Genomic DNA, 20,069 nt, shown 5'->3' on the forward strand with positions numbered 1-20,069 from the left:
CGTGCCGTGCCGTGCCGTGCCGTGCCGTGCCCAGCCGTGCCGTGCCGTGCCGAGCCGAGCCGAGCCGAGCCGAGCCGAGCCGTGCCGTGCCGTGCCGTGCCGTGCCGTGCAGTGCCCAGCCGAGCCAAAAGCTGCCGTAGGCCGCTCTCCCGCCGCTCTCCGGCCCCGCAGCTCCGCCCGCCCTCGGTCCCGGAGCTCTGCGGTGCCGGGCGGTTCTGCCCCCGCACGGGACTCGCTCCCGGGAGCGGAGCAGGACCTCGGGCCGGCTCTGGGGGCGAGGTGGCGGGGACAGCGAGTGCCGGTGCTTGCGGCTGCCGCAGCTGGAGGCGCTGGCAGAGCTGCCGGGCGGGCAGAGGCGCTGGGCTGGCCGTGCACCCGTGTGTGCGCACGGATCCGCACGAGTGTGTGTGTGTGTGTGTGTGCGTGTGTGTGAGTGGTTTTCCACCCAAGGACTGAGGGATGATTAGCCAGAGGGGAGCAGGATGAGGCTTTGGTGCTGTTGGTGTTCCTGTCCTCAGCTCTGTGGCCAGACACACGTGGGAGGGGTAGATGAGTAATGCGATGGGTAACTCTCGCAATTAAAAGGCAAATATTATGTATATGTTAAGAGAAGTTTTACAGTCATGTTTTACACAGACCCTGCATTGTTATCAGGGGGTGACATGGGTAGTCGGGACATTTGGGAGGGTCGGCTCGTTACTATGGCAACAGCTGACCTCCAGTCAGGATTTAAGGAAGTGACCTCCACCGCTGGACAGAAGGACTTGATGGACAGAACTTTGGGAGGGGCTAAAGGGTTAAAAGGAGAAACCTCCATTGTGTGGGTCAGCGCATGGTGGGAAAAATCCTTTGCTCCCGGCGCTGTAATATTTTCTCTATTCAGTCTTCTGTTGTGTTTTTGATAAGGTTTATTAAAACATTTTAAATTTTTTTGGAAGTGAGTATAATTTCTCACATGGGTACGTCCGTGTGTCTGTACATGCACACGTGTGTGTATAGTCGTGTGTGACCACTGGTGTCACCAGTGAATGGTTTGGGCACTCAAAGCTACTGGCAAAAAGCAGATTTTAATGCAAATTTGTGAAAATGCAACTTAAGGGAGTTGAATTATGATGTCCACCCTGTTGCTGGCTACATGGCTGAAGTATGTGTAGGAAAAACAGATTGGAATGCATTTAGGATGATTTACATGGAGGGGATTTTACATTTACTGAGGATGCAAAAGGGTGAGGATACAAAAAAGAATGGTGAAAAAGGGTGTAGCAGCACTCAATCATGGACTGATTTAACAATCAAACATTCAATAGCATTTGCTACATTTTAACAGTGACTTAGTAACAGACTCATGATAAAAGCATTCACAGCATAATCAATTCACACATTCAGAGATGCCCACATCTGTACTGATCTGTGCAGAGGAACCTGCCAAAAATTTCCCTTAGGTTCAGTGAAATATGTCACATTCCTTAGTGATTCTCAAAGGTGGGGATTGCACCTTGAGGGGTGTCAGGGGTGGGGGATTGATAAGGGAACCAAAGAATGAGGATCAAATTAGCATTGAAGGCAAAGGGATCAACAACCAACAGGAGATCAAATACTAAGAATTATGTCATGTAAGACCAATGAACGAGGATCTCTTTGGGGCTTTGTATGTAGAAATATGTGAAAAGTCTGCTAAAGGGGCATGTGTGACAGAATGAATTTCACTGCACAACCCGGGCACATGTGGATGAAATAACTTCTGTCGCACATCCTGGTCAGGATAAAGTAATGCCTAAATTCTCTTTCCTATCAATTCCAAGTTTCCATCCTGGCCATAACCCAGGTTGGGAACAATGGTACCATTCTCCTCAAGTTAGAACTCAGGTAAATCATTTACCAAGGCTAACAGGGATAACGGTTATCCTTTGTTATCCACCTTGGTTGGTCACTGAAGATTCCTGTTGCTGGAACCCAGGATGCTGAGAATTTCAGACTGTCTGTGCTGACAGGCACTGACCCCCAGGAGAACATTGCACTGACCTGAGGCCGTGGAGAAGGCTTCCAAAATGGAATGATAGAACTGGGATTGTGGGTGTGGAGTTTGAATAGAGATGTGTAATATCACAGGGTGGAAAACTTAGAGTTTAAGGTTTTAGAATGTAGTAATATAGATAAAGCAAGATGGAGGTTTTAGGGCAGAGGCTGCTCCTTCTTCACGTTCTTCTCCATGGGTTTGGTTGGTTTTGTGTAATTAGATAAAAAAGCCTGCGTTGCGGACACAGTTGGTTATTGGGTTAAAAATAAAAAAAATTTAGGTGTTATTTTTTTAATTGGACAGTTTATCCTTAAAAGGCCTTGGAGAGAGAAAGACAGGGCTCCATTTTTAGTTTGTTAGAGTGAAGAGCTGTAGAACTCAGGGTTTGTGAGAGTGTGACAGAGATAAGAACCAATAAACATCTGAGTCTCAACAAGAAATATCATCTCACACATTTAATCCTGACCTTGGCAAAAAAGAAGCAAAGAATGAATCAGCATCCTGTTACAGTCAGAATTATTCCCACCTTTACCATGCTGCGGTACAGTCAGGGACACTTTATCACCCAACTGGTGCAGTCCAGGGGATGCTTTATGAACCCATAAATGAAAAAACACACACTTTTGAAATAATATTAGTAGAGGAGGTAGTAGAAAAGCTGATCTTTATTGGAGGCCTTCAGAGTCAGTTATGGAAAAATGGCCAAAAAACCCAGAGGAACGGTAGAAAACAGCAGGGCTGGGCGGTGGCAGACAGGCTTCGCAAGCAGCTGCCACATGGAGCCAGGAGCTGCTCACTCTGGGAAGGGAGATGGGGTTGGGGTCCCGTTCCCAGTGAGCCTGGGTGTTCTGAAGTCCGTTCTTGCAAGCAAAATCTCACCCATGCTAAGGAGAAGCAGTGCAGGACAAAAACACAGTGGCAGCAAATCCTCTGGGCAGCCACAGTCCAGCACCAGAACCCCACCTGTCTCCACTCTGATACCAAGAGAGAGCACAAGAGAGCTGAGCTTCAGCCCCGATCCCCCAGGCAATATCTTGCAGCATCTCTGTCCTTCCCAAGAGAAACCCCCCAGCCAAGAGACTGCAAACTGCACCCCTTCCCTGGCGACTTTGTCCACATCTTTCATGTCTCTTGAATATCTGTGTCTCAGTTTGAGAAGTTACCCCAGACAATCTGTGCTTCCATCTCTTAGGCAAGAAATGGGAGAAAAATTCCATGAGAGAAAGAAAATAAAAAGGAAAAATCCTAAACTCCAGCACTTGGGAAAAGCGGAAGAGGGACTTCAGGCATGGCTTACTTTGAGCTTTTTTTTTGTTTTGTTAAGATGCAGCCCTCTAAACAAACATACCTTTAATGGTTGATTTATACATTCACACAAGACATGAGTTTAAGCATCCCTTTATTGCATAAGCACCAAAGAAGTCATTGCTCCCCTAGCAGCAGCAGAAAGCACATGAAGCAGTAAACATGTTTTTTCAGTGTTAGCACCTTTCATTCATGCACTGTTTTGAAATCCAGCTTTCATTTGGAAAAAGGACTTGTAAACTAAACAGCAAGACATTTCCCTTCCCTAACAGCCTTTCCAACCCATCGTTTCCTCACAGAGATGGTGCCTGCACTCTAGGCTGTTTGATTGACTTCCCCAAAGAATGATAAGAAATGCTGTATTCCCTCAGGCCAGATGCCCATATGTTTCAGTGCCCTATCCCTCATACCAGCCAGGGGCAGATGCTCAGATAAATTTAAGGAGCAATGTCATGTTTCAGCATAGTTTTCTCTCTCTGTCAGTGGTCTGTCTTAATCAGTGACTGTCTTAGTCATAAGGCAACATAATTCTGCATGTCTTACACAATGTTCATTACATTTTTGTATTTCCTCACTACAGACACTCCAATAAGAATGGGCAAAAAAATAAAGGGGAAGAAGGAGGAAGGGAGGGGTGAAGGAGAACAGAGAAAGAAACAAAAGAAGAGAGAAATCCTAAATGTTGCTAAGCCCTGTTAGGGCAACAAAATCTTGAGTCAGGATTATGCAAGTAAATCAAGGCTGAAACTCCACCTGTAGTGGTTTGTTGCTACACCTGTTTTTATTAAGCTGTGAGCTGTGAGTTTTCTGTTTGCATTGCAGCAGTGTGAAAGGCCTCCAGAGTTAGCACTAGACAGTACCCAGTCTATCTTAATAATAGACTGGATTTAATTCCCTGCACCCATGGCCTCCTCTCCAAATGCTGGTGGTCCTGAGGAAACGATCAACACTTGTGGAGCAATTTAGCAGCCCCTGACGTAGGAACTCAGGTCTCTGCCCCGGCAATGGTTTTTCCAGCCGTACCTGAAAAAACAAATACATTCTGTAATTTGAGGAGTTAGATTATGATTGAATTGGTTATGAAAACAGTTAATTTTGGTTAATCTTTGAGAGTCTTGGGTGAAGACTCTCAAAGATCCCTCTGAAAGATATGAATAAATGAAAATTATTATGAGCTCAATCTAAGTGAGCTGGGGGAAGGGGAAGAGAACAAAAAGGAAAGCTCTGGGAGAGTAGGCAAATTTACAGAATTAGAGCAGGTGGTGCAAGACATGATTCCTATCTTCTCCTTTCAGCTTTAGGAGAAGGACTGTGCTAAACTGCACCAAATCCAGCTTCCCATCCATGGATCTCCCGTCTCCCTCAGTAGAAAGCAGGACTGTCTTTGATCTGCTCTGCCCACTCTGCTCCAGTGTCCATGCAAATATCCTTACCAGGGACTGAGGCCATGAGCCTCCCGGGCAATCTTCTTGGCACACTGAATATCATCCTCAATATTATCATCTTGCAGTTCTGTAGAGAAGGGAAAAAGATCAGTGTGGAGGAAAGTGGGGCAGAGGAAGAGCAGGGACAGACTGGCAGAAGGAAAGGTGTCCATCAGGAAGGACGGGAAGGTGGGACACTGAGAAGATGGATGGAAGAAGGACAGACAGAAATGACTGGAGCAGCTGCTAGGCAGGTGTCATGGACAGAGCAGGTGCTTTCATGGAATGAACAAAGAAAGGTTCTTTGTTCTGTCCTACCACTTACTTGAGCAGCTGATGTGGCAGGCGTTCTTGGCTCCAGAGGTCCTGCCATCATTGCACCAGTACTTGCTGTTGATCTGGAAGATGCCGTAGTCCCTGCTGGGCCCATTGTTATTGTATGCTTTCGTGTTATAACCACTCTCATATTTCACCAGGCACATCCCTGCAGGAGGAAGAGAGATTCCAGAGGAGAACATTAAGGTGTGCTGAGGGTAAATAAGAGGAAGGATATGACAGTATTCAGGACAAAGGAAGTGCTGAAGAAGTAATTAAACTGGTGATATCATAACCTTGAGAATTGGATGGGTAAATTCTTGGAAGGATAAAGCTCTAGACTGGTATTTGCTGTGTGAACTATAGAAGGGAGCAAGGAAGGGGATGAGGAAAAGATGAAGTCAGAGAAATGGAGGGACTGAATAGTACTGCTGGAAGATCAAAAAGAAGTTGAGAGGGACAAAGGTGGTACAGGCAGAGAGGTGCTCTGGCAGCTCATTGTACTCACAGTCAGCAACAGTTGTGCCCTCAAAGCCCTGAAAGCCATTCCGACGTAGGATCTTCACCATCTCACATCTGGAAATTATTTTTCCCTGGGTGCCTGGCAGAGCCAGACCAAGGAAAACAAGAAGAAAGCCAAGGAAGAGCACTGACTTTCTCATCTTGCACTCCACAGCAGGATGTGCCAAAGCAGCTTGAGCTCCCTGTCTGCCAGGACTGCCAGCAATGCCAGCCTTTTATTCCTGCTCCCAGGAGGAGGATCAGTTGGTTGAGCAAGCATATCTGGGAAGTCTGGGCAGTCTTTACAGTAACAAGCCAATAAGGAAGTGGGCCAAACTCCAAAACAAACTCCAAAACAACTCCAAAGTTCCTGGAAGGTGCCAGTACCTATTTCACTGGTCCTTCAAGGCTGGATTATATATTTTCCCCAGACACCCCAGCAATCCTCAGTTGGATATTATTCCAAATGTCACGACTGTAGTTCCCTGGTGTGAGTGTCATGGTTTAACACCAGCGGTCTGATAAATCACTCAATCTCTCCCACTCTATTGGGATGGGAAAGGTAAAAGTTAGGAAACTTTTAGGATACAGGCAGATTAATGGGGAAAGAAAAAGCCACACATGAAAGAAAAAGTGAAATAGAGAGGAAACACACTCCTTCCCATCAGCAGGAAGATGTTCAGCCACCTCCAGGAAACCAGGCTGCACCACATTAACAGTGGTTCAGGAAGACCAACACCATCACTCCAAATTCCAAATCCCCCTCCTTCCTTCTTCTTCCTTCAGGTTTATACTTTGAGCAGGACCCTACATATGATCTGGGATATGCCGTGGTCAGTGGGGGTCAGCTGTCTTGGCTGCATCCCCCATCATGGTCTAGGGGGATGATATTTGCTGATTTAGTACTCCCATTAAAAAGTCTACAAGCTGTTCCCCTCACCTTCTCCAGTCCCAGGTTGAGATAAAAAGAATTTAGTAGGAATGGCAATAAGTTACGAATCAACCATGAAAAATGTCCTGATGTAGAACCTGCTGCAAAGGAGGTGAAGAAGGAGTAGCCAACTTCGTGTTCTTAATTCATCTTCCTACTATCCCTTGTAAAATACTTCTGAACAATAAACTACCTACAACAGAAAAAAACCTGATTTATTATGTTTTTGTTTGCATGGACTGTATATTACAAGCCATGGCTGATCACTGGACATTAGCTTCATTGGTCACTACCTCAAGATTGCCACTACCTCAAGTGGTCATTGCCACTACATTGGCTGCCTTTGACATCAGTTTTCTTTCTCCTACTGTATGCATCAAAAAGCTCAAGAAAATAAGGGTGAGAAAAAATCTTGAAAGGTAAAAATAAAAAGAGGCAATGATTATCAAAGACATAAAGCTAGGAAGATATTTTACAGCTGAGTAGCAGGAGTCTCATATTGGCGTGTCTGATGCAGAAATAGCAAAAGGTGACTGTGCTGGGTGTAGCTGAGGTAATTTCCTTCCCAGTGGCTGGCATGGGGCTGTATTTTGGATTTGTGCTGAATGTAGGGGCTTGGCTGATAAACCACATTGACATTGACTGACAAACTCAGGACACAGGAATTATATTCCCTCTACATGTTTTCACACTTCTTAATCCTTGAAAGGGTCCTCTATGGTTTATTTCCTCCTCTAGCTCCAAAGCAAGCTCTTTATCCTTTCATGCTAACAATGCCATATGACTTTGAAAAAAGAAGAATTGAGGATTAACGGAGTATTTGGGGAGGGGATTGTGGATGAGGTGTTGAATAGAAGAGCTTTTTTCTTCTCTAGCAGTCATAGAGGATATTGGCAAGAGAAATCATTTCACTGGTTTCTTTACATATTTTTATATCAACTGCCATTGAACCCAAGCTGGAGGAAATTGTGCAAAGGCTTCATGTTTGCTGTGAATTCCACGGAAGGAAGGAGTCCATGCCTCTACAACCCTCTAGCTCAGTGAGGAGCTTATGGGGGTCCTCTTGTTGGAAATGATACCAAGTTTAAAATTTTTTGTATAACTTTAGTCAGGGGTTTTGTTTGCCTTTGCCCAAATGGAAAGGAATTGAAATTTCTTTTCAAAAGACTGTTTCACCACTCCAGGCCTGATGAGATTAACATCTCAGCAGGCTGGGAGTAGCACAGAAGATACACAGAAGGCAATGACCATCATTAACAACTGTCAACTCCAAACGTGACACCTGATCTGGGAAAAGATAGATAAGAGATAGATAAGAATGATGACCTAATTAACATCGGAGTCAAAGAGATCTGTAACCAATAAGGAACCAAATACTGCATAACTTGGAAAAAAATGAAACATGAACCAATGTATCTCAATGGGTTTTGACTGTATAAAGTTTGTATAAAGAAAAATCTTGACTGTATAAAGAAAAATCTGCTAAAATTCATGTGTCATGGATTTTCTCTGCACAACCCAGGCTATGTGGATGAAATTATTTCTGTTAGAACAACGTCCTGCCAGAATGAAGCAATGCATTGATTCTCTAACACTAAAAATGTTGTTGGAGAATTTTGTTTTTCCCGCAGTTTCAGTGACTGTGGTTTATTCTAGGCAAGTTTTTATTGTTTCTGGGAAAGGGATCTCCTTTACTAAGGCACTTTTAGAATGTGTTTCCTGGAGACAGTTTGTTTAGTGTAAAACTTCAGTGCTTGGCTTTACACTTGAGTAAATGGTTCTGAAATGAGTGACAGGTATTATAACATTTGAAAATAGCTGTGAAATATGTATTTGTTATTTTATTTACCCTTACATAGTCCAGAATTTGTTTCCAAGACCCACTTTGTATAGAAGGTTGGACTTTTTAAACAAAGTTTGGCACAGCTTTGTGACTTGAGATTCAACTGTCAGATAAGAATTAATCTTGAAATCTTCTAGGAAATGAAAAAAAAGAGCCTCACATTCACAATAATAGCTTTCCTACATTATTGGAAGGAACAGTGAGAATTCTTTGGGAAATGTAACACCTGAATAGCTCTTAGCTGCAGCAGCGTTCACTGCTCAGCTGTTTGCTGCTCATTCTGTGCCACAGTTTGAAGTTGGCTTCCTTACTACTTGCTGGTACTTCCATGTAGGATTGCTTTACTTGTCTGATTCATGAGGGAGGTGACAGTGACACTTGGTAGAGCTTTTGCTGCCAGGGGATTCCCCAGCAACTCGGACTTGAAGCTCAACTGAGTAGAGTGAGCTACTTCCATACATTGGTCATATGGTCATTTTTGCTCTGATGTTTATTTTTTTTTTTTTTTTTTTTTTTTTTTTTTTTTTTTTTTTTGGCATGGGAGTACTAAAATGTTATTACCTCACTTAAAAGTTCTTCCTCTTTTTAATTTGAGACTCTGGGTTAAGAGGAAGAATGAAGATAATGCCATAAATAAAACTGTTACCAGATGGTAAGTGGCTACACCTGGTGAGCTAACACAACGCTTGTTCCAGAATGAACTGCAAAATGCCCATTGTGTAAGAAGGAGACTGGAAATTCACCACCCTCAGTGTCCTGCCAACTCAGCCAGGTCACCTGGAACATTGGGGTCCACAACCACCAGGGACCACCAGAGAGTCCCCAGGACAAAAGAATGAATGCGTAAAGGAAAGGGGAAATATGTTAATGATTTTGGGGAAATCATATGTATGTATAACAAATATATGCATAAAAATCATATGTATAATCATATGTATCATATGATTATCATGTGTATGTTTAGTCTGGGACAATCAATGAATATGTATAAGAAATACAGAATATAAATAGAAACTTTCCTGTACTCAGCATGCAGGGCTTTGGGAGGAGTTATCCCCTCGTGCATCTGGCTGAATAAAGAATGCTGCTTTTTAATGCTACATTGGTGTTAAGGAGTTTATTATTTTACTGAATTTTTGGTAACAAAAAATTAAGTCCCTGTCCTGGATTAACTTAAGTGACAATAAACCACCACGAGGTTGCTAGAAAGGGGCTTGCAGAGAATTCCTGGCTAAAAGTCATATGCCATAAGTCTGATGAAGAGCAGCTGAGGGAGCTGGGAAAGGGGCTCAGCCTGGAGAAAAGGAGGCTCAGGGGGGCCCTTGTGGCTCTGCACAACTCCTGACAGGAGGGGACAGCCAGGAACAGGGACAGGAGGAGAGGGAACAGGCTCAAGATGTGCCAGGGCAGGTTCAGGTTGGACATCAGCAGGAATTTCTCCACGGAAAGGGTGGTCAGGCCTTGGAAGGAGCTGCCCAGGGAGGTGGTGGAGTCCCCATTCTTTGCTTTTTATTAACTGCTTAGTTCTACTGATCAAACAAAGATTGAAGTACAATTCCCAGGGCCTATGGCTTTATTTATTTTAGTCAATAGTGCTAGGCTCTGGCACAAATTAGTCTCTCACTGCACATCCATGGTCAAGGAGTAGATGTTTCCATGCATTCTGCCATTGTCTTAAACCCTGGACTTGTGGCTTCCACTCTGTTTCTGGGATAGGACACACACAGCACTGTGTCAGGGGTTTACAAGAGATGGGTTGGAAACAACTGGTTATAGAATCATGGAACCATGGAACCATGCAACCCCTGACATGGAAGGGACCCCTACCATTCTTCTGTCCTGCCTACCCCTCCTGAAAAGCCTGTAACTGTCCAGAAGAAACAGGTGAGGTGCCTTTGGGTAATGAACCTTCTCCTTCTGAGTGAAGAACCTTCTGGGTGAAGGTTCTTCAGAACCAGAACGCAGAATGTGGTCAGGTACTGGAACAGGTTCCCCAGCAAATTGGCCACAGCACCAAGCCAGCTGTCAGACACATGGTGTGGTTGTTGGGCTGTCCTGTGCAGGGCCAGGAGTTGCAGGATTTGGACTCGATGATCCTTGTGGGTCCCCTCTAACTCAGCAGATTCTGATTCATCCAGAAGGTTTTTCACCCAGAAGGTTCTTTACCCAAATGGTTCTTCACTCAGAGGGTGGTTGGGCACTGGAACAGGCTTCCCAGAGAGCTGGTCACAGCACTGAGCCAGCAGCCAGACACATGGTGTGGTTGTTGGGGCTGTCCTGTGCAGGGCCAGGAGTTGGACTTGATGATCCTTGTGGGTCTCTTTCAACAGAGGGATTAAATGATTCTATAATTCCTAATATCTTACCTAAAACTCACCTGACACAGTCCCACATGCATCCTCTAAAATCAACATTGGGCTGCCACATCATTCCCCCCATTTCCCTTCTTCCCCTTGCCCTTTCTTCTTCTTTTGGGTTTTCTTCTTTATTTATCTTGTCCCTGGGTTGAGACTTTCTGGTTTTCCATCTTTCCATGAACCTTCACTCGGTAAATGCAGGTGTACCAGGGGTTTCCCCAGTTGCTTTTCACAAGAAGTTTGACACGTGAAAAGGCTCTGGGGAGCAGCATGTTCTGTGAAGAGGGAAAAGGGGGGTGTTAAAATCAACAGTGAAATCAACAGGTCTTACCCTGCCAGCCCTGTTTCTGCTCAGGAACAAGCTCCCAAAAGAAGCTGGGAAAAGCAATAGAGATCTGAAGCTCACTGCTGGTACTAGGGCTGCTGGGGAGGCTGGGGGCAAGGGAAGGCACTTGGCATCCTCTGCGTGCTGCCCAGCTGGGGCTGCTCCTCCTTTCCCTCTGTCCCTTGCTCTGTGCTGACAGAGGGGCTGGGACGTGCTCCTGTGCATGGGGCTGGTGTGTCACCCTTTGTGTGTCACCCTTTGTGTGTCACCCCACTGTGTGTCACCCCACTGTGTCACTCCACTGTGTGTCACCCATTGTGTGTCACCCCACTGTGTGTCACCCCACTGAGCCCCTGCCATGCCTTCTGCCTGCCTTCCTCCTGGCAAACTGGGAACAATGGGAGAAAAGGGGCATGCTGTGATGGGGTGACATTGTCCAGCTTGTCAGCAGGGCACAGAGTGGATGCCTGACAGCTTTTGCCACCACTTGTCCCCGTTTGTCCATGGCACAAGGTCTGTTTGTTGTTTGGGTGGAGTAGCTGCATGTGCATCTGGCTTTTCTGAAGGCAGTGGCTGCAGCCAGGGATCTCTCAGGAGCTGTGTTGCCATGGGCCTGACCCTTCCTTCAGCCACCACAACCACATGCTACTCTGCCCTCCAAGCCCCACCAGGTCTCTTCTGGCAGCGATCCAGGACCCTCTGCCCAGGGAGGAAACATTTGCACCTTCCCAGCCACAGACTTGCAAGCAAACCTGTTTTGCTCCCTGGCACCTGGCCCCACGTGTTGAGCATACCTTCAGAGGGAAAGTCTGTGTGGGGTTTTTTTCCACATTGTAGGTGAATACCCCCAGGAGAGTTTCCTCTTCTCTGTCTGCATCCACTCCCTTGGGAGCAAAGCACAAGGAGAGCGAGTCGGGCTCATCCCGACAAAGGGGCAATGTACAGCTGGGTCAGCCCTTGTATGTACCCAGCCTCTCCCAGGGCTCTGGCATTTGTTAGGGTAGAGCTCAGTCTCTGCCTTGCATTTTGGTCAAGAACCCTTAGGAGTTTAAGAAGAAGGACCTCTTGAGCCCTTGAAGTGTCGTGCTGAGCAAGGCAGTGCTCAGGAGAGTGCAGGACACAAAGCTCAGAGGGTGCACAAAAGCAAACAAGACTTTGCTCTGAGCTCCTGCTAGGGCCAGACCCCCACCAGAAGTGCCCAGCAGACTTACAAAGACAGCAATGTCTTTGGGGGCACTGATGACGGTCCCACTTGGAGAGGCATCTTTGGAGATGTGCTGCACTGTGATGGCTGTCAGGTAGACTCGTGCTGGCAACTTGATGACAACCTGGCCCTGGTGCCCTTTGAAAGCCCAGCAGTTTCCTGGGAAAATATTTGTCTGCAACAGAATGCAAGAGCAGTGATGTGTGGGCCAACACAGCTGCCCATGTAGCTTGAAGCATTGGGGCTGACATGTCTGTGGGCTCTATTTCAGCTTGGAAATAAGGGGCTGTGAGGAAATGGACAGAAGCAGAAGAGCTTCCCTGCCTGCCAAAGTGGGCTCAGCATGGCAGAACAGAGAATACTGGTTACGAAACCATCCTACTCAGGGACAAGCAGAAACACCTCTGCCCAGGGACTCTGTGGGGCATCCCTCCTCCTCCCACCTCCCACCCTGGAAAGCACTTCTTAGGGTTGACAGTGGGGACAGGGTCACCAGGTAGAAAGAAGTCCTTTCACCCATCTGTGGCCAAGGACTGTGGGCAGAATGCAGCAGTACAGCTCAGTTTGGCTCCATTCCCCTCTGGAGAAGAACCTCTGTTCTCAGCAAGGCCAGCCCATGTTCCAGCTTTGGTTTCAGAAATCCAGTCTACTGTGGGCTTCATCAGTACCACTGAGCCCCCAAGAATGGTTCCCAAATTCACAGGAGAGAAGAAAACTGGTGATTTCTGCTAACATACCTGCAGGATAGTATCAGGAGGGCTGGCAGTCCAGAAGAAGCGTAAAATCCTGCAGAGAAAACTGTCTTTGCAGTCATAGGTCTGGGAAGTTCTTTGTGTGTCAATGGTGGCTCCTGTAAGGGAGGGAGGAGAAATGGCTGCAAGCAGCTACGCTGGCAGGGCTTGGTGCTCAGACACCATTTCTGGTGCCACTGGGCAGCTCCATGTCCACCTGTCCTGTGTGCATCACCCTGCCCTGGGGGGCAATGACAGCAGCCACATGCCTGGCGTGGGAGACTGCCTCTCCCACAGGGCTAAGAGTGCTGGGAGGAAGCAGAGCACAAGCCAGCCATTCCTTCTCCAGGTGCAGTGGGGAGGAAGAGAGCCCCTCCATCCACACAGGAACATTGTCATTTCTGTGCCATCCCCCCAGAATGTGTGTGGAGGCAACCCCAGACATCCCGTGGAGGCTGTGGGCAGGACACAGACAAGAACAAGAACAAGGCAAGGAGACTGGGCTGCTCGTGTCCTTACCAGAGCTCTTAACAGCCCAGTCTGTCTTGATACAAGGTTCCAAAGCCATCTGGCTCAATTCCTGGAGAAGCCATGAGCAAACAGGAAAGGTCATTCAGCACGCTGCCAGCACCCACAGAGGCAGAGCTCAGTGCCAGCCATGCGTGCCCAGCCGTGCCCACAGAGCTGGCACACTCTGTGCTGCTGATGGAGCCACGAGGACGGAGGAGCAGGGTCTGTGGCCACAACGTTCTGACCCCACCAACAGTACCAAGGAGAGCTTTCTTGGGGGTTCTGCCCTGCCAAGCCTCTTTCCCCAAAATGGCAGGGTCACCTTCAAACTACTGATCTCCGCCCTCAGCTGAGTGACCTCTTCCAGCAGATTCTGCAACTTTTGGGTTTCAATCAAAGTGTGTGAATTCCTGCAGGAACAGAAAAGCAGATCTTGTCAAAGCAGCCCATTCCTTCTGTGAAGCACCTGAGCTCAGTGAACAGACACATGAGCTTTCACTGCTTTGCCAGTGCTTCTTTCCAGCCCAAGCTGAGCAAAAGTCAAAGGCAGGATGGAAGTAGAGGAGCCTTTGCTCTTTGGAAACTGAGCACAGGTAGCACAAGGTCAGCTGACACTTCTGCACACACCCAGTTCCAGTTCAGGAAATCTCTCTTACCAAAAGGTTTTCAGTCCTGCTGGAAATACACTTTGCATCTTCTGAAAGAGAAAAATCTTAATTAGAACATCTACTGCCAGAGCCACCGTGGCTTCCCAGGGCAAATTACACAATCTGCTTCTTCTTTGGGTGATGCTGTGTAGAAGCAGAAGAGCCTCAGATTTATCCACCCACTGTCAGCAACACTCCCCTGCAAGAGGTGCCTGTCCCACAGCAGTCACTAACCTCCACGAGTCCCTTTGTCCACAGTGACCCTTCTGACAGGACAGTCCCACAGAAACCACCTGCAATTCACATCCCCAGTCACTGGAGTGGGGTTGGCAGCCAGCCCCGAGGGCCCATCGTCTGCTCCCTGCTGCCTTGGGGGTCAGGCAGGTTAGCTGAGGGGTGTGGAATGAGGGGTGCAGAGAGAGGATGTGCTCTGGCTGGGACCATCAGCCCAGGCTCCAGGGGCCACGGCAGCACGGTCTGCAGTTGTGCTTGCTGCCCCACTTTACTCCCTGTTTCCCCTCACTTCAGTCAGCACCAGGACCAGGCTGTAGGGGCTGGGAGAGGGACCTGCCCCCCCTCCCCTTGCACTGCCCCTCTCCTCTGGCCATCCCCAGTTCAGCTTTGGAAGTACCCATGTCCTTCTCTCTCAACCTTGCAGCAAGCCATTCAGCAGCCAGAGCAGCAGCATGGCTGTGAGACTACCTAGGAGTCTTACTGCTGGTCCCAAAGCCAGTCAAGGGCACCCTCAGGAAGTACTTGGGCCACAGGAGTTTCCACACATAATGGCCCTGGAGGCAAGCTGGTATCCAGCACAACCAGGCTGTCACTCTCAGTTGTTTGCCCATGAAAACTCACCAAGAGCCACTGAGAGCAACAAGATGAAGACTTTAAAGCTCTTCTTCTTCAGCTGCAGCATCTTTTCCCTGAAAGAGAGGGAGTGCTGGGGCAGTCAATTACCAAGCCTTAGGCAAGCCCCTTCACAGCAACGAAGCACAGGAGCTTTGCCTGACTTTGGTCCAGAGCTCTCCCACACCTGCAGGGTTTCTTGCCAGAGCTGGGAAAAACCTTCCCCTGCAGATGCTTGGCTCTGCCCTGAGGGCTTGGCTACACAGCAGTTTGTCCTTCTGCAGCCAACGCTGGAGGCTCAGCTCTGGTGTGCCAGTGACACTGCCAAGGGGCTTTGCTCTTGGCTCTGCCTGAGACTGGCCACAGCACAAGCAGTGCTCAAGCTTCAGCATCCAAGTGAGAGCCCTGGGCTGCTGATTAGGGGACACCCTCTGCTCTCCCCTCTGCTCGCACTGGCCCTCAGGCATTCCCATCCTGCCCCCTGTCCACAGTAGAAACATGTAGTGTCCACTCTGTGAGGATGGCATGAGAACGGCTCAGAAAATTTCTCCCCAGGGAGACAAAGGCACCTGCCAAATAAGCCTGAAGAACATCCCTTGGAAAAGAAACCAGAGAAAGGTTATGCCTGTCTCTTGAGTCTCTTCTTCAGCTGAGACCCATCCCCACAGAAAGGGGACTTCACACATCACAGGGCTGGTCTTCAGAAAAGCTTTCAGCTTCCCCATGGTGCTCCAACCCCACTGACAACCACATCCATCCTACTGTTCCAAACTGACGCCCTGGGCAGGAGCAGCCCACTTCATACCAGCTCATTGGGCAGTTGCTGAGCTCCACAGTCACCTCTGCCAGTGGTTTGGAAGACTCCAATGGTTGGTGTGTGAGCCTTTCTCCTCCCTGTCCCCCCGGGCTCAGCTCTGCCTCCCCAGCTGCAGCAGGACGTGATGTCTGCCCAGTGTGACAGCCACACAGCCACTCTGGGCTCTGTCCCCGTGCCACGGGGCTGTGCAGGCAGCTGCTCTGACCTCACAGCCGTGGTGGCTCTGCTTTCACAATTGGGGTGCCCAGGGTGGTAGCCACATGGGAACTGTGTGTCTGCACATCCCCATTTTGGTTTGCAAAAGGCCGTGCTGGCAGGTCTGCCTGAAGGTCAGATGGTTCATCCTACCACCTAACCAGTAAGTTACCTAAAAACAACCAAAGGATGCTTGCAGAGGGCCAGGAATCACAGGTTCATATGCAGTTACAGGATGGTTTGGATTGTGTGATAGATGAGTCATGTGATGGTTGACTCTCACAATTAAAAGGCAAATATTATATAAACATGTTAAGAGAAGTTTTATAGAGTTATGTTTTACCCCCTTGCATTGTTATCAGGGGGTAGCCTGAGTTTGGGACATTTGGGAGGGTTGGCTCGTTACTATGGCAACAGCTGACCTCCAATCAGGATTTAAGGACGTGACCTCCACCACTGGACAGCAAAGGAGGAGTTGATGGACAGAACTTTGGGAGGGACCAAAGGGTTAAAAGGTGAAACCTCCATTGTGTGGATGAGCACATGGTGGGGAAAATCCTCTGCTCCTGGCACTGTAATATTTTCTCTATTCGGTCTTTTGTTGTATTTTTTATAAGGTTGTAATAAAACTTTTACATTTTTTTGGAAGTGAGTATCATTTCTCACAGACTGGAAGGATGCTGCAGTTCATGTCTGAGCTCTGGGGTTATTCCTGGTGCCTCAGCAGCACCAGTGTCACCAGGCAGTTGTTCCCTGGGCTGGCACAGGAAGGGAGGATGCCCCTGAGGCCATGAGCTGGGGCCTATTCACCTTACAGTAATGGAACCACACACCCTGGAACGTGTGAAGCCCAGTTTCTTACAGCTGTGTGTGTGAAAGACAGACTTTTGTTGCCCAGGGACTAACTCAGGAGTGATTTTCTGGTTAGAACAACCATACCTTTCCTATCAGTTTCTGCTATCTATAAATGTTTATTGCTGTTGTCTTTGCTGGACAGAAATACTAACTTGAGCTTGTTTCCTCTATGCAATTGTTCCCACTGTGCTCCCAGACTGTGGGAAATTTATTCTCTCTAGGACTTCTAACTTCTGCCAGGCTGGGTCTGATCATAGTGCTGAAATAATTACCAGAGAGAGTGGATGCACAAATAGTGCCATTGCATTCATTTTGTTTCCTGCAACAACAAAATATCCTTAACATCTCATTTTTTCTCCTTTTCCTCCTCCCACCTTACCCTCAGTTGCACTGAGAGGTTTTTCTCTTCTGGTTTATAGCCTGGGCAATACCACCCTGCGTTGCATGCAAAATCCCATTTGTTCTCCAAGAAAAGGGAACCACAAAGACATGGCTTCTGTTGCCTCCCTCTCCCTTGCAAGTTACTGTAACCTGCTCTAGAAGGGATTGTGGTGATGGAGGGCAGAGCCCCTGGTACCCTCAGCACCCACTGATGGGCCACGTGGGGCTGCTGTGAGGAAAGCCAAAAATGCCTGATGGGCAAGCAAAGGAGATGTCAGGAAGGCTGCAGGAGAGGAGTTCCCCTCACCCAGCTTCAGGCCTCCTGCTGATACACCTGTGGTGGGAAAGTGAGAGCACCAGGCTTTGCCAAACACAACCACAGCAGCTGGAACAGACCCACCTGGCATTTCTGATGGGCCATCCAACAAAACACGCACCACATCACTGAGGAAAGGACCAAAAAGCCAGGTGGGAACCCAAATCCTTTGCCTAAAGCCAGTAAGAGCTGTCACTTCTGCTTAGTGACTCCAGCTGCTGCTTGGAAACCAGTGTGGCAGGGCTTCCCCCCGCCACAGGAGAGCTGATCTGTTCTGTCCATCAGCATGGTCCTCCCACCACATGCAATGATGAGATAACCCTGGCTGGTGAGCTGGCTCTGGCTGCTGAGTTCTCTCTCTCTCTGGCACCAGGGGTGGAACTCCCAGCAGACAATTAACTACTGGCCTTGAGAACAAGATTTGGGGATATGAGCTGGAATTTCTGACTGACAGACACTTCACTTTACAAACTATATAAGCTGCACAAACTTTCATGGAGGCAAAAAATCTCCTCCACACACCTTGGAAATGTGAAGGACTTCTTCCCAGGGTCTGGACACCAATTCTGAAGATATTTTCCCAGGAATTGAGTTGAAAGGACCTTATGTGTACTCCGTCATCAATTCAATGCTAAATTACATTGACTCCTCATCTATACTATTTCTTCACTAGCTGTAATAACCTTTTCATCTACTAGCAGTTGATATTGTTTCATCCTGTGTAGCAAGCAGTCTGTTTAAAGTCCTCAGTCTGTTAATCTTGTGTCTGTTCAATAAATAATTCATTTTGTAATAGACCTAATTGGCTATTCTTAAGAACTTGCAATTGACAGACATTTGGGGTGTGGGCCACCTCAAACAGAGCTACTGCCAGAAATCTGAGTCAAAGGCAGGACTTGTCTAAGCTCTCATCTCCATTTGTAAACCAGTCATGTGCTGACACTGAATTTTGTAATTAGAAGAAAACTCTCCTGTCTATTAAAAAAAAAAAGATGTTGCAAATATAGGAACATAACCAGTGACAGGGAGAGATGGCAAGTGAGGCCCCAAGGCAGTTTTATAAATATTGTTGTGGTGCCTCTTATGGATACACTTGACCCTCAGCTGTACTTTGGATCAGGCCAGCTATGGAGCAACGGGCCCCACGCCCTGTGGTGGATTTGTGAGCTGGAATGCTCCTGGCTTAGGTACAAGGAAGTTAAGGTGCCTTGGAAAAATACTTTTAAAGGTGGTTTCAAAGCCCAAAAGTGGAAAATAACTAAAGTAGAGAAGAAGATAACGGAGCTAAAACAAAGACATCTATCTTCTCTAAACTATTGCCTAGCAGCCAACTACTTCACTCTAATAAATATTACAATCAGGATAAGCCAAATTTGAGCTGTCCCTGAGTGGCAGCTGGACTGCACACTGCATACCAGTGACTCTCCCCTTGAACTGGAGCACCACTCAAGGTTTCAGATCCCTTACCTGAAAATAAGAGATCCTTCCATGCCCAAGGCAGAGAGATTTCTTAGTTCCAACAGATCCTCAGTAAGTCATTGATGGCATGCTGAATTAATAAAAAAAAAAAAATCCATGTAGCTGTTCAGTATTAACTATTATAAATTTTGTGTAGACCATTCCATTAAACATAAACAACTGTCATAATCTGAAGCTAAGATTAGACCTAGCTGAAGCCAGGCTTTGTGTGGAGGTTAGAAAGCAAGAGGGTCCATTCTGAACCTCATTGGGATGGTCTTCCTCACCCTCTAAGCCTTCCTTGGGGAGCTGGGCTCTTGTGCTTCTCTTTCTTCTTCTCCCTCTTGAGCTTTGGCCAGCTGAAGAACATAAACTAGAATCCCAGAATAGTTTGGGTTAGAAGAGACCTGGGAGATTGTTGGATTATGCCTTTTTCTGATTTAGAGATGGGGTAACTGAGAGGCATTTTAAAAGCTTTTATTCTATTTTCAGTCTCTTGAGAAGGGTGAGACAATGCAGATGTTATAATTCACACTATCACAATTAGAAGCCAATTATTTCCTAATTACAATACACTTTAAGTGTTTCTTGGCCTATCAGCGTTTGCCACACCATGCTGTAAATGCCTTAAAGGCAATCATCTAAAATTACCCCCATGGGTCCCACTACAATGGATCTTTCACAGTTCTGTTTCTCCAAAGTATCTGGTGTTTTTCATAAGGCCGTCCTTTGAAACTCGTTTCTAGTTCCATTTCTCTCTCAGCAATGTCCTCATCCATGTGAGTGTTCTGTCAGGCTTTGAGAATTCTCTATGGATTCACTTCCCACAGGAGATCATCCAGTCCCACCCTGCCATGGCAGGGACACCTCCCACCATCCCAGGCTGCTCCCAGCCCCATCCCACCTGGCCCTGGGCACCGCCAGAGATCCAGGGCAGCCACGGCTGCTCTGGGCACCCTGTGCCAGCTCTCACCTCTCTCACAGGGAGGAATTTCTTACTAATACCCAATTTAAATCTGCCATCTTTCAGCTTAAAGCTGCTCCCCCTTGTCCACTCAGTCCTTGCCCAAAGTCCAGCTCTCTTGGAGGCC

The 20,069-nt window shown here is 47.4% G+C and overlaps 1 protein-coding gene across 1 annotated transcript; it reads right to left on the reverse strand.

The window, feature by feature from the left end:
* Nucleotides 1–4,081: 4,081 nt before the first annotated feature.
* Nucleotides 4,082–5,765, reverse strand: LYZ (lysozyme). Its single transcript, XM_041489639.1, has 4 exons — nucleotides 5,570–5,765; nucleotides 5,072–5,230; nucleotides 4,756–4,834; nucleotides 4,082–4,345 (listed from the first exon to the last, which is right to left on the reverse strand). The coding sequence occupies exons 1-4, from the start codon at nucleotides 5,721–5,723 to the stop codon at nucleotides 4,285–4,287; spliced, it is 453 nt and encodes a 150-aa protein (XP_041345573.1). The 5' UTR covers nucleotides 5,724–5,765; the 3' UTR covers nucleotides 4,082–4,284.
* Between the last annotated feature and the right edge of the window lie 14,304 nt (nucleotides 5,766–20,069).

This window comes from Pyrgilauda ruficollis, unplaced genomic scaffold (genome assembly GCF_017590135.1).
Source record: "Pyrgilauda ruficollis isolate IOZ18807 unplaced genomic scaffold, ASM1759013v1 scaffold95, whole genome shotgun sequence".
Classification (NCBI taxonomy): Eukaryota; Metazoa; Chordata; class Aves; order Passeriformes; family Passeridae; genus Pyrgilauda; species Pyrgilauda ruficollis.